Source organism: Mus caroli, unplaced genomic scaffold, assembly GCF_978045245.1.
Source record: "Mus caroli unplaced genomic scaffold, Mus_caroli_1 scaffold_14, whole genome shotgun sequence".
NCBI lineage: Eukaryota > Metazoa > Chordata > Mammalia > Rodentia > Muridae > Mus > Mus caroli.
The window spans coordinates 102,190,763-102,205,642 of NW_028227269.1; the positions used below are offsets into that span (position 1 = coordinate 102,190,763).

At 45.0% G+C, this 14,880-nt stretch overlaps 1 protein-coding gene across 1 annotated transcript; it reads left to right on the forward strand.

Moving 5' to 3' along the window:
* The first annotated feature begins 2,027 nt into the window (after positions 1-2,027).
* On the forward strand, positions 2,028-7,411 carry LOC110289201 (serine protease inhibitor A3B-like). The gene is given in 4 exon segments (XM_021155358.2): positions 2,028-2,679; positions 4,773-5,046; positions 5,958-6,108; positions 7,103-7,411. Coding segments are annotated over 4 exon segments (1,371 nt in total). The 5' UTR covers positions 2,028-2,042.
* The last annotated feature ends 7,469 nt before the right edge of the window (positions 7,412-14,880 follow it).

Genomic DNA, 14,880 nt, shown 5'->3' on the forward strand with positions numbered 1-14,880 from the left:
ATTCAAACAAATCCGTGACACTTGTAAAATTTAAAGCTTATTTGCATTTGTTATGTAACTACCTTTCTTAACGATCTCCTGACCATAACAACACAGAAAAATTTCCATAAAATATAGGCAATGTGAAAAAAATTCAGTAGAATTTCCACAAAGTAATATGAACACACTGACAATAATCTAAGAATTATGACTAATAAATTATGTATGGATAATTGATACAGTAAATGTTCATGAGCAATTATTTTGCTTTGTATGTACTGGAACAGAGTACCATAAATAAAATGAACACTAAAAACAAAAACAAACAAACAAACAAAAAGCCAAATGCTTTCCAAAAGAAATGTTGCTCAGTCTGACAGAAAGCGAAGATGACTGAAGCTACTGGCTCCTCTGCTGACATGTCACTGACCTGGGGACATGAGGCAAAGCTCCAACACCTCCCTCCCCTGCTCTCCATTCTCCTTCACTCTTCTAGTCTCCTCTCCCCTTCATCTTCCCCTTGGCTCCCTCACCCTGTCCTCTGCTCCCTCTCCTATAGCCCTGCCCCTCCCTCTTTCTTACACTTTCTCACTTCTTCTCCCATAACCCATGTTATCCCCTCTCTCCCCGACCCTTCCTTGCCTTTTCATTCCTTTCTCATCTAATTTCCCATCTGAACTCCAGTACAGTGTACACAGAGGCTAGGTCTGGGCAGCCATGTTTACCATGATCACAGGATTCAACTGTGATCACTACTACAGGGGAGTATGGACGAGTTGACCCTCTGGACATTCTCCACATCCACTCCAACACTGTAATGAGCCAGACACTTTGGCCAATTCTGTCATTGGCCACACAACAGGCTGCACAGAGAGGTCTAGATATTTGCTTGCCAACACACAGCCACCCTGTCATTCATATTGAAGTTTGGTACAGGTATCTGTCTTAGTCAGGGTTTCTATTTCTGCACAAACATCATGACCAAGAAGCAAGTTGGGGAGGAAAGAGTTTATTCGGGTTACACTTCCACATTGCTGTTCATTACCAAAGGAAGTCAGGACAGGAACTCACACAGGGCAGGAACTTGGAGGCAGGAGATGATGCACAGACCATGGAGGGGTGATTCTTACTGGCTTGGGATTGCTCAGCTTGCTTTCTTAGAGAACACAGAACTACCAGCCCAGGGGAGAAACCACCCACCGTGGGCTCTCCCACCCTTGATCACTAATTAAGAAAACGCCTTACAGCTGGATCTCATGGAGCCATTTCCTTTAGGGAGGCTCCTTTCTCTGTGATAGCTCCAGCTTCTGTCAAAGTGACACACAAAACCAGCCAGTACAGAATCATAGGATCAAACTTTTTTCTTTCTTCCAGCAAGGAGGCCTTCCAAGCGTAAGCAATATAGTACTGTGGTAAGGTTGAAAGGACTTCCCCCTATTGGTCATTCTAATAGTTACTCTCAGGGGTGACAGGGCTTTGGCAATGAGCCAGATATCTCCACAGCTTACTCTCAATCTCCCTACTCCCAGAAACATGCACTAGATTCAATCCAGTGCTGTGAGATTTCTTAGACATACTTTCTGGAATTAGGGGTGAGCCATAGACTTCAAAATTTATCCAAGTTTCCTTCTCAGAGTATGGACTAGAGATTGGTGATAGGAAAGGATACAAGGGAAAAGGAAGAGGGTTCTCTGCCTCCTAATAGCCTTATGCCAATCCAGAATGGAGATGAGATTACAGAGCGGTTGTGCTCAGTGGTTTTTTGCCTTCTAACCCTGTGAGGCTGGAATGAACCCCTCCCCTTTCTGGATGCTCATTCTCTTCAATAGGAAAACTGGCTTCTGCATCAACACTTCTTCCATGGTAGGTGGGAGCTCATGATGTAGTACTGCCATCTGAGTGTCCAGAGAACCTCCTGTGGGCAGTCACAGAGGCAAGGCAGTGCAGCAGAGTGGGACACAATGATGGCCAGGTTGGAGAAGTAGGAGACAAATGGTCAGAGCACCAGCTGGTCCTTCCACACTCAAAGGATATTTTTTCTTTCAGGCTGGAGAACATAGAAGATGGCCTTCATTGCAGCTCTGGGGCTCCTGATGGCTGGGATCTGCCCTGCTGTCCTCTGCTGTCCAGAGGACACATTAGGAAAACACACTCCAGTCCAGAAAGACAGAGACCATGAATCACAACTGGACAGTCTTACATTGGCCTCCATCAACACTGACTTTGCCTTCAGCCTCTACAAGAAGCTGGCTTTGAAGAATCCACATAAAAATGTTGTCTTCTCCCCACTTAGCATCACAATTGCTTTGGCCTCCCTGTCCCTGGGAGCAAAGGGCAAGACCCTGGAAGAGATTCTAGAAGGTCTCAAGTTCAATCTGACAGAGACCCCTGCGGCAGACATCCACCAGGGCTTTGGGCACCTCCTACAGAGGCTCAGTCAGCCAAGGTACCAGGTACAGATCAGCACAGGCAATTCTATGGTTGTTGAAAAGCACCTGCAGATCCTGGCAGAGTTCAAGGAGAAGGCAAGGGCTTTGTACCACACTGAGGTCTTCACAGCAGACTTCCAGCAGCCTTGTAAGGCCAGAAAGCTCCTCAATGACTATGTGAGCAATCAGACCCAGGGGAAGATCAAGGAACTGGTCTCAGACCTGGAGGAGAGGACATCCATGGTGATGACGAATTTTGCCCTCTTTAAAGGTGAGAATGGTCACTGTTAGGTAAATGGAGGGAGAGGATGCTGCCTGAGAACCTGTGTCCTTACACTGACACTGGAGAGTAGATGCTCAGGCCTCAGAGCCATGTGTGTCTAACTGCTAAATATCCACAGCCCTTACCTCTCTTCTGAGATTTTTTGAACAGTGATGTAATTCTGGTACTTGCCCAACAGAAACCCTGAGCTGTCTATCTAGGAAGGCTGATCTGGGCTGTGACTTAAACTTACTGACTAACAGAATGTCATTATCTTCTACTGACAGTCCTAGCTGATTATGCAGAAGCCATGGCTACTCAGTACACAAATGGAATCCCTCAGTCTTCCTAGAGCAGGCATTTCTAATGTACTCCTATAGGAGGTGTCCAGCCCTGCTGGAGAGCCTCAGGCTGAATCAGGATCCCAGTGGGCTGGGACTTCTTGATCTAAAGGAGAGTGATGACACTAATCTCAAAGGGAAAGCATCATAATACAAAAGTAGTGAAGAGCCTGGGGGCAGCTCCTATAAAGGGCTTCTCCTCTGAGCCTATTGTGTAATGAGCTGGTCGTGGGCATGGAGAAGCAGGAACTGGGAAAAATCCACTAGAGAAGGGAAAGTATCAGCCAGTGGTCTGTGTTTATTGTCTGGCTGTTTCGTGGAATTTTACTTTTTTAAAATTAATAAACAGGCTGCCTGAAGTCTCATAATTCCAATGACACATTCCTGGTGCAGGGGATCTGCTGGGGCTTCAGTTTATGGCAGTTGGAGATTCACCTGGAGATGTTATGGGTATGGGGAATTAGGGAAAATCCAGGATCCAACACATCTGCTGGGATATGTACCAGGAGCAAGGTGACAGCCCAGACACCATTGCCTGATGGAATCATTATGTAACCAGACCTTGGTTAGATCTTGAGTTAATTAAAGTTAGTCTAGGGTAGAGGGAGGACAGACCTGGGATAAAGACAGAAAATCAAGGTGAAAATGAACAGAAATATAGGTCAGGAGGACAGAGGACAGGAGGGCAGGAGGACAGAGGATAGAAGGACAGGAGGACAGAGGACAGAAGGGCAGGAGAACAGAGGACAGAGGACAGGAGGACAGGAGGACAGAGGACAGGAGGACAGAGGACAGAGGACAAGAGGACAGGAGGATAGGAAGACAGCAGACAGGAGGACAGAGGACAGAAGGACAGAGGACAAGAGATCAGGACAACAGAGAACAGGAGGACAGAGGACAGAAGGACAGGAGGACAGAGAACAGGACAGGAGGACAGAGAATAGAAGGGCAGGAGGACAGAGGACAGGAAGGAAGGAGGACAGAGGACAGGACAGAGGGCAGGAAGGCCCCAGCGCTGCTGTGGGCAATGGATGGTGGAAACAGAGTGATGGCCTGAAGGGTTAGACTGTAAGACATGGTTCTCTCAACTCTCCCCAGGACACAGGCTCAAGTGCTGCTTGCTGTGAGGTAGGGTGTGTGTCTGCTAGATCCTAAGCCCAAGAAAATGTTTCTGTACCAAGGGCTCTTCACTAGTTTCTCAATTGTGTTGGTTGTGTGGACATAAAGTAAGAATCTGGATTTAAACAAGAGCTGATATTCTGATTTTGTGTTGTAGCCACAGTCAATTGTGTGTGATGGGGACCCATGTCTTAGCCCACAATCTATGAGACTATGGACTGATTACAATATAGCAGAACAAACTCTCTGCTGTTCTGTTTTCCCTGAAACCTGTCCCATAAGACATTGCCTTCTAGATATGACTCCCCTGGGGAAGACAGGACCCACAACTCTCCCCTGTCTCCAGTCTTTCCTCCTTCACTCTTCTCTCTCTTACACACTGTACCCCAGATCACTGACTGTCAGGAGCTCAAGTGGCCAGGCTGTAGTTTTGAGGCTCTCTTTCCAAACTAAACCTAGATCCTCATTGCTACCAGTTTGTCTACCTATCAAAGTTTTTCCAGTTCAGGATATGCCACCACAAGGGACATTCTGAGTGACTGAAGATAGATGGATTGCTGTCACAACTCAGAAGCTGAGCAGAGATGGGGAGGAGGTAGATTGTTTCTATTGTTACAATCTGATGGTTTGCTCCTTCTTTAGGTAAATGGAACATGACATTTGACCCTTATGGAACGTTCATGGGGACATTCATAGAGGTCAGGAGGACACCCGTGAAGGTGTCCATGATGAAAATGAAGGAACTGAGGGCACCCTACTTCTGGGATGAGAAGATGAAATGCACTGTGGTGGAGATGAACTACAAAGGCAATGGCAAGGCCATGTTCATCCTCCCTGACCAGGGCAGGATGCAGCAGGTGGAAGCCAGCTTACAACCAGCAACTCTGAGGGGATGGAGGAAATCTTTGAGGCCCAGGTGCATGTCCACAGATCTCAGACTGTCACTGATCCCTGTACTTCAGTTGTGCTGATGGCCAGTGTCCCTATACCTAAGATTCTCACTTATATCCAGTGTAATGGTTAAAGTGTCAGCAGGGGATAGGTGGAGTTTTGTTGAATTCCCTTCCTCTGTCCCAGTTGTTTGAGGCCTGATTTTACTGTGGTTTTTGTTGTTGACAAGAAGAGATCAGCTCAAAGAAGGAATGAGGTTTCCTGTGTCTCTAATAGGCTATAAATGAAAAGGAGTCTTGAATGTGTCTTTGGAAGGCAGGGGGAATTGTGGTGAGATATTAACTCTGAGAATCAACCAATGCATCCTCTTATCAGCCATTCATTCACCACTCATGGAACAGTGACTGGAAGACCTACTCTGACTTAGACTTTGAGAAAGTATCAAAGAAGAATGGGCAAAAATTCTCATCCTTGTGGAATATGTTGTAATTGAGAAAGAGATGGGGGGAGGGTAAAAATAGAACTAATCATTGTTTAATACATTGAAGATGATGGTGAGTTGAGGTGGCAGACTTGTGAAGGACAACCAAGGTTAAGGATAGCTGGAGAGTGATGCAGTCTCCAGTGTAAATAGAAGGGTCACCAGGTGATGTCTGAGGTATGACAAGGAAGGGCTGCATTTGTGGATCTATGAGGAAAGCATTCTCAGTCAAAGAACAGCTAGTTTCAAGTCAGGTTGCCTGTCTACTGTTCACACTCCCAGGCTCTGATGAACAGTTAATAACGTAGGAAGAGCAAGACCTCATGGTCTTGGCATGGATGTAAAGAGGGCTCTGCTCCAGTGAGATGACAGTTATAGAATGATGCTCCTGAGACGTAAGCTGGTTTGAGCGGGGCACAGATTCCAGTGACTCTTTCATTACTCTTTATCCTCAGGATGATAGATGAGTTCTACCTACCCAAGTTCTCCATATCCCAAAACTACAGACTGGAGAACATCCTTCCAGAACTGGGTATCAAGGAAGTCTTCTCCACACAGGCTGACCTGTCAGGGATTTCAGAAGGCAAGGATGTAAGAGTCTCTCGGGTAAGACAAGAAACAGTGTCATTCACTATGGGTCCTAAATGTAGACAGTGAAGTCCATGTGGGCATCTGGGGATGTTCAATGTATGAGAAAACCTGCATGACTGAGATCCCTCATGCCTGAGAGAGATAAATCATAGCCTAGATACTCCTTCTCAAAGCGTGCAGCCAATGGCTCCTTTCCCCTCCCAGGACTTGAACTCATTCAGAAGTCAATGATGGGGAACATGCCTGTGCTTGGTTTTAGACCACATGGGTCCCAACCTGTGCTGTACTGCAGGGCTCCCCACAATCCACTACAGTGCTCCCTGCAATCTACTGCAGAGACACCCACAATCCACTGCAGAGCCAAAGCACACCCAGCCTCTGCTTGCTCAGTGCAGTGCTGGGCCAATGCTACTTGCTTGACCAACATACAGAATAGTAGCAGTAACTTCAGTACAAGGGAATCAATAGCAGTTCGGATGAAAATCCTAGGAATAGGAGAAAAATACCTTAGACCCACCTACTACATTCTTAGCTACACAGTCTTTCAGACTCTAGTGTTCTGTCCTGTACCTACTCAGAGCCCTGAGCTCAGATCTGAACCAGCCAGGCATGGCTGTCTGGGGATATGAAGCTATGCCTTATGCGTTGCTGATGAATATCCCAAGGAGATAGGAGCAGGAGTGGTACTGATATCTGCACGTGCTGCCAGCACTCTGGCTATTCCCTGTCAGGGTGTTGGGAGGCTGCCTGTGGGGAAACCTGTTATCTACTCCTGTCCTCCTGTTGTAGTGGGTTTGAGGGCGGCACTGTTTCACACACTGAGCAGACAAGGGCATCCCTTATCTCACAGCCTGAGCAGAGTCTTGCAGAGACAAAAAAATCCAGGGTTAGAACTCATGGAAGGAACAAAAACATTCCCCAGCTAATGAGGCCAGGACTCACTGCTTGCTCCAGGCCTCTCTCCTACCCTCCCTGGTCTCCAGTGAGTGATCGGTTTCTCTCCCCACAGATGTTTCACAGCGCTGCACTGGACATGACTGAGACAGGCACAGAAGCCCATGCCACCACCAGAGACAAATATGACTTCCTGTCCACTAAAAGCAACCCTACAGTTGTTAACCTTAACACACCATTCCTGTTCTATGTTTTATAATCAGATTCTGAGAATATCAACTTTATGGGCAAGATCACCAACCCTACACAAAACTCGAACTTCCCAAGTGGTGGGTCTTCTTCCCAGTTTCAAAGACTGAGTCTAAAAATGCTTTTCATGTTCCAATCTCTGACTGGCTATGACATGCTTGTAATTGTTCAATGACCTTGATCAACTTTAGTGGTCACACATTCACAAGAGTTTGAGGATGGTCTGGGTCAGGCTCCCTGTCTTCTTGGCAACTCTAGCTCATATTCCTGAGCTTAATGCCTGTCTTTTTTCCATTTTCCTGCTTATTTCCCTGTATCTGCCTCTACCCAAAAGCCTGGGCCCTGACAGGTAGGTGCTTTCCCAATTTAGGCTCTGGTTTTGACTGCTTTGGCTTCTGTAGCATTAATGGGGCTATCTATGTAAGCTTATAGGCCAACCCATGTGAACAACAGGTGCAGGAACAAGATGGGAACTTGCTGCCCTGTGTCTATTGGCAGCATCTGGAACATGTGGTGGCCAGTTCTGTCTCACTCTTTCTCTACCATAGGCTCTGTCACCTAGTGACCAGTGCAGAGTCTCCGGATCCTGCTCACAGATTTGGAGTCCTCCCTCCTGCAGCTGCATGGGGTCTGTTGGTCGGACCCGAGCCTCTTTCCCCCTAGCGTTCCTACTCAGGGCAGAGTGGTAGCCTTTCCCCTAAGTTCCCAGCTGACCAATCTCACAGGACAGATGGACACCTCCACCTTCATCACCCAAAATGAAAAGGCAGGAGCAAAGGATGAATAAACGTATACCTGCACAGAAAGTGTCCAGGCAGTGTTCACTCAGCTACTGTTGGCAGGGGGTAGGCTCTAGTGACAACAGGGACATAGAGACTATCACTCTCACTCTGTGACTCTTGTTATGGTCCTGTGATCCACATGCTACTATTAGTCCCCTTTAAGGATGAGAAACCTGAGGCACAGAGAAGCTTAGTCATTTCCCCATAACACACAGCTAGACACTATGGTTTCCAACTTTCCTAATACCTCAGGGACAAATTTTACCAACCAGGGAATCTGCTCCTGAGGAGTCACAGTGGTGGGGGCCATGTAGGTGATAAAACAGAACTCTGGATGCTTCTCAGAGATCAGGCCATGACCTGGAATCAGGAGGTTAGCTCTGTGGTGGGACAGAGGAGGAGAAGGCAGTCAGATGCCCAGAGAGAATATTTTAAGCATGGCAAAGAACACTGGAGCCATTTCTTAGACTCTGGCATGAGGTCCATTTAGGGAAAAGGTATAACAGCCAATAGATGGCAAAGAGCCTGGTCCTGTGAGTTCCACCAATGAATCAGAGCAACAGGGAGCTTTAAGGAGGAGGTGTCAATCACTGTTCCAGTCTTGGGAATGTAACCATGTGTGGCTAGAATAGAACTCAGTAGTACAGGGGTCATGGGGACACCTCATTGAGAGAAGTTCCAGGGTCCATCAGGAGAAATCTGGAGAGAGCAGTGGGTTGTGGCCTCCCTTCCCCCAGCCTGGAACCTGCCTGCTCTAGGGTGGAGCTACCGGCTCATTCGTCCTGCCACGCCCACTGCTGGAACCTGCCCTCTGCTGCCTGGAGTCACACACACGTGTTCGTCCTGCTACTGGACCCTGAGTTACTTGGCGGGAAATTGGGTTCCCTCCCCCTTCCTTTATAAACTGAGTGTCTGGAAATATTAAATTGAGTCTTGATCAGAGTTTTGTCTTGACTCCATTGTTTCTTCCGCCCCGTCTAGATTCCTCTCTTTGCAGGGAACTGCCATTCTCAGTTGAACCGTTCGTGTTGTGGACCGCGGGCGGGCCGCAACAGTTGGCGCCAGAACTGGGACCTGAAGAATGGCAGAGAGATGCTAAGAGAAACGATTGCTGTGTGGAGCTCCACAAGAAAGGAAAGAATCTTCGTATCGGAGGAGGAGCATCGGAGCAACGGACAGGTACACATGCTAGCGCTAGCCTAAAAAATTTCAGTTTTGAAAGTGTTGCGGGGATGCAGTAGGATACGAAGCAAGTTTGAAGCAGTGCTGACCCAACACTGGTTCTGCTTGGGGTCAGCAGTTCGTAAATCGGAACTAGATACGGAGACAGGCGGTGTGCCGCAGTTTATTTTTTAGAAAACTGCTTAGGTGGAGGAAAGAAGGGTTCAAAATCATGGATCAGGCAATTGTTTTTAGTTTTCAGGAGTTGCTTAAGGAAAAAGGAGTAAGGCTTGAAGTACAATTAGTAAGAAATTTTTTAGATAAGATAGATAGCTGTTGTCCATGGTTCAAAGAAGAAGAAACGATAGATTGTGGAACCTGGGAGAAAGTTGGTGAGGCCCTGAAGCGAGTTAAAGTTTGAGATTAAGCTTCAGAGGCTGAGTCTCTTAAGATATTTCTAGTTTAGATAATGATAAATGTGGTTCCTATCCTAAATAGTAAAATTTAAGATAAGATATAAAGCAATGCCTCTTTATTAAAGCGTTAAAGCTTGCTTTAATAGGTATTCATAGGTATTAATTGATATCCAAACTTCGTAATATGATAGTAATGCTTCTAATATTGATTTTAACAGTGATAAATTGTTTTAAACATAGGTTTTGCTTTCCCAAAGTTGTAGATATTATCCTAACCTTGCACAAAAACTTAAAAATTATGGTTAAATCTGCCATTGTTCCATTGACTGCAGCTTGCAGTTTGATTGCAAATTTAAGATTAATGCTCAGATTAAAAAGTATTTTACCTTTGAGTCAATACAGGGCTCTGGGCAGTCCCAGAGCGGCTTGTGAACTTTCTTTTGTTTTGCAAACAATGCCTAAAAAAGTTTTTCCCTGTGTTCAAGAAAATTTCTTTTTAACAGTGTTACAGATCTATTCAGATGTTTAAAATAATGCTTAAATTCAAAGATTTTTGCTTCTAGTAAACTGGTAATCACTAGAAAATTTTGCCTCTATGTATGGCTAATATAGCTTTACATTATGTAAGAAAAATGTTTATTGTTTCTGCTTCTTTACAAGAAGCCAAAGTTTTAATCTTTCAGTATATATTGTTTCCTAAGTGGAAAGTATTTTATTAACTAATGCTTCTCAAGGGAAGTTTACCTTAAATCCTTGCTCTCACCCAAAAGATTCAGAGACAGTATCCTTTTGTTATTTGGTGTTTTGGTTTGCTGCAAAAGGTTTTACAAAAAATAAAGAAAGCTTTTATAATTGTTGTTAATTGGTAATTAAAAATTAGTTGTGCCGAAGACAATTCTTTGGCCAGAAAAAACATTATTGTAAAGTCATTTTTCTCATCCTCCCAGCCAATCGTTAGCCCACGTGGGCCCAACTAGCTGCTGTGGAGCGGAGTCTTAAGACACACAGTTGCCCCTATCCCAGCACAAATAATCTGGTTGTGTGCTGTAGATGGTGTTTTAAAATGCTGAACAATCAAACCTTAATTTATATATTGATAGTCAATGCTATATCTCTGAGCTCATAATTACTTAAAATTGTTCGTCCCTCAGATACTATTAATTCTCAAATTTACAATTGTTTATACATATTTTTAGTTAATAAATAAATAAATTATGCACGTGTGACTCTTAATAACTTTTCTAGCCTTCTAGTTACAACCGTTCCTTAAGAAAAATAATTAAAAGTGCAATTAGTCACTGCCCCTTTACAGACAAATATTTAAAATGTTTTGTCCAAAAAGTTATTAATTCAAAAGGTTAGATATTGTAAAATTTTAAACTTTAACCTCTTAAAAGACAAAAGAGAAATTGTATCCCCATATATACTATTTAGTGCATTTCCATGCACACTATTTAAAACATACCTTTATTTTCAAAATTTGAGATTAAAATGTCAAATTTAATAAATGCTTTTTAGTATCTTAAAAGGATCTACTTATTGGCTTATAGATTGATCCTAAAACAGCTACCTTATTAGGAAAGGGAAAAACAGGTTCTCTCCACAGAACTCTACAGAAGCATATTGGTAATTCGTGTGCTGAGCTGACAGGTAAGTTAACTCAGTGTCCTGATTAAAAGGACTAAAAGATTAAATTCATGTTTTAGATCCATCCTTGCTTGTCATTTTTCCAGTTTGGACTAGCTTCTAGCCTTTTAACTTTATGGCAATAGTACATCAGAGACTGTATATTCAGACTTAGTAAAATTAGTCATTTAATAGAGTCATAATGATTTTTCACTCTTCTTCAGTGTGACCAGCCATTCTAACTCAATCTTAGACTGGTCTAATATTCAGTTCAATTATTAGAGATTCCTATATTCTAAATTACCTAGCAAAGTTAATTCAGAGCATTTCCCCAAGGTCACCAAAGGCTCACCTTGCCTTTACCTTATTTGTCCTAAACTTTTTGCAAACTGACATTAAAGGTCAGTCTGCAGCGGAACGCCGCTGGCACCCAGTTACTTCTAATTTGAGACTAACTTTAGCTTTACAATTTGCATCTAAATAAAGTACCTTGACTTCTCCAAACAGAAAATTTACATTACTACACTCTAATTGTTTAGTATTCTTCCTTCTCTCAAGCAGGTCAATCTACATTCTCCGGTTCTCCGCCCCTAAGAGCAAACAGGTGGTTCTGCTAATCTCCCTTCCAGGGACATCCCAGCATGTGGCTTTTCAGTCTAAGATAAGATTTAGATTTACCAGGAGAGCTAGGGAAGTAGAAATTTCATATATATTTACAAAGATTAGTTCTTATTTTGATAGATACAGGCTTAGTCCCTTAACTGGCCTCTGGCTTTTCACCCTTGCTGTTACTGCAAGGTGTCCTTAGTTCCTCAGGCTACTGGGAATAACAGGGATGAAGAGGAAAGACTTTCAGCTCCTAGTTTAACCAAAATTAATGGTGTTAATACTGACATAATTCTTGTCTAGGCCTTGCTAAATCTGAGGTTGACAAGTCTCACATAGAGGCCTCGCAATAACTCAGAATTGCGATACTGATTCATAATCATATGAATACGGTATGGGTACCGCTTGGCGCAGGAGATCACTGCGGAGGGAAGGTCCAGTTTGACCGTTTCTGAGTTCCCTGTGCGACACACCTGATTTGAAAGAGGTTGGTATCTGACTCCAGCTAAACACTAAAAATACTTACGGCTCTGCCTCCCCTCCCCAAAAGATACCAAGAGCCACAGATGTGAGTTGTTACAATACTCACGGGAGGAATCAGGTTAATGTCCACCCAAGTCAAGGTTAAAGGCCCACTCATCTACGGATGAGAAAATCTTTTGATCACCTCTGTTAAGCATTGCCTATTTAAACTTAATTAACAGGGGGGAGAGAGATTGGAGACCTTGCTGTTGTAAGAGCAAGCCCTTCACTGCCTCCCACCCAAAAAATAAAAAAGCCAATTGGCCTTGTACTAGGAGCCAGCCAGTCTTAATCGCTTCTCACTGTTTCCCCTGCCTGTCACCCAAAATTGTGGATAATTATCAGTTCAGTGTTATTCTAAAATTGTTTAGCTAAACTCAGCCAGGGTTCCAACGCCCTACTTAAAAGGCAAACAGGTAGCTACCTATTCAGCACTAATTAGCATTATAAAGTCAGAGCCTACAGCCCAGTGCTGGTATTTCAGTCAGTGCTTTTAAGACAGTCTCAGCCAGATACAGTTTACCATTAGAATAGTTAGGGAACCCCACGGAAATAGGTTTTTTCTTTAGCCCTAGGAACTCAGGCAGAACTATTGAACATAGATAATTTTTCTGCCACAGGCCACCCCCTTTTTTATTTTTGTTTTGTTATCTAATGGGGGGAAATGTGGCCTCCCTTCCCCCAGCCTGGAACCTGCCTGCTCTAGGGTGGAGCTACCGGCTCATTCGTCCTGCCACGCCCACTGCTGGAACCTGCCCTCTGCTGCCTGGAGTCACACACACGTGTTCGTCCTGCTACTGGACCCTGAGTTACTTGGCGGGAAATTGGGTTCCCTCCCCCTTCCTTTATAAACTGAGTGTCTGGAAATATTAAATTGAGTCTTGATCAGAGTTTTGTCTTGACTCCATTGTTTCTTCCGCCCCGTCTAGATTCCTCTCTTTGCAGGGAACTGCCATTCTCAGTTGAACCGTTCGTGTTGTGGACCGCGGGCAGCATCTGGAACATGTGGTGGCCAGTTCTGTCTCACTCTTTCTCTACCATAGGCTCTGTCACCTAGTGACCAGTGCAGAGTCTCCGGATCCTGCTCACAGATTTGGAGTCCTCCCTCCTGCAGCTGCATGGGGTCTGTTGGTCGGACCCGAGCCTCTTTCCCCCTAGCGTTCCTACTCAGGGCAGAGTGGTAGCCTTTCCCCTAAGTTCCCAGCTGACCAATCTCACAGGACAGATGGACACCTCCACCTTCATCACCCAAAATGAAAAGGCAGGAGCAAAGGATGAATAAACGTATACCTGCACAGAAAGTGTCCAGGCAGTGTTCACTCAGCTACTGTTGGCAGGGGGTAGGCTCTAGTGACAACAGGGACATAGAGACTATCACTCTCACTCTGTGACTCTTGTTATGGTCCTGTGATCCACATGCTACTATTAGTCCCCTTTAAGGATGAGAAACCTGAGGCACAGAGAAGCTTAGTCATTTCCCCATAACACACAGCTAGACACTATGGTTTCCAACTTTCCTAATACCTCAGGGACAAATTTTACCAACCAGGGAATCTGCTCCTGAGGAGTCACAGTGGTGGGGGCCATGTAGGTGATAAAACAGAACTCTGGATGCTTCTCAGAGATCAGGCCATGACCTGGAATCAGGAGGTTAGCTCTGTGGTGGGACAGAGGAGGAGAAGGCAGTCAGATGCCCAGAGAGAATATTTTAAGCATGGCAAAGAACACTGGAGCCATTTCTTAGACTCTGGCATGAGGTCCATTTAGGGAAAAGGTATAACAGCCAATAGATGGCAAAGAGCCTGGTCCTGTGAGTTCCACCAATGAATCAGAGCAACAGGGAGCTTTAAGGAGGAGGTGTCAATCACTGTTCCAGTCTTGGGAATGTAACCATGTGTGGCTAGAATAGAACTCAGTAGTACAGGGGTCATGGGGACTGTCATTGAGAGAAGTTCCAGGGTCCATCAGGAGAAATCTGGAGAGAGCAGTGGGTGATAGATTTCAAGGGCTGAGCTAGGTTAGAGCCTAGATAGAGGAGGAGAGGAGGCCAAGGTGCATCTGGGTCAGGTGCTGGGCGTCCATGGAGAATCCTGTGAGCCTGGAAACACAGCCAGAGGCCTGAAGACAGATGGAAAGCTGTCCATCCAGGTGGAGACACACCTGAGCCTCAAGGCTCCTGAGAAGACACAGTGGCAGGGGGACCTGTGGTCAGCAGAGAAACACACACACAGGATTCCCTTCCCAGAGAGCACTGAGATACCACACATAGGACCATGGAATGAGAGAAGAAGGGACCCATCTATTGACAGCAGCCAAGTGTCCCCACAATAACAATGTGCATAACCATAAGTCAAGGTCCTGAGCTGGACACCACATGGACACCATCAGTAGTGACATGACCCAGCTGTGTCCCTCCATCCATTCTGGCTTCAGCCCAGCTGTCTAAGGAGCCTGGTATTTAAAGCTATCTCTGAGCTGGACCTGAAATTTGTGTCCAAAGACTGAATTTACATTTTATCGGGTCTAGATAT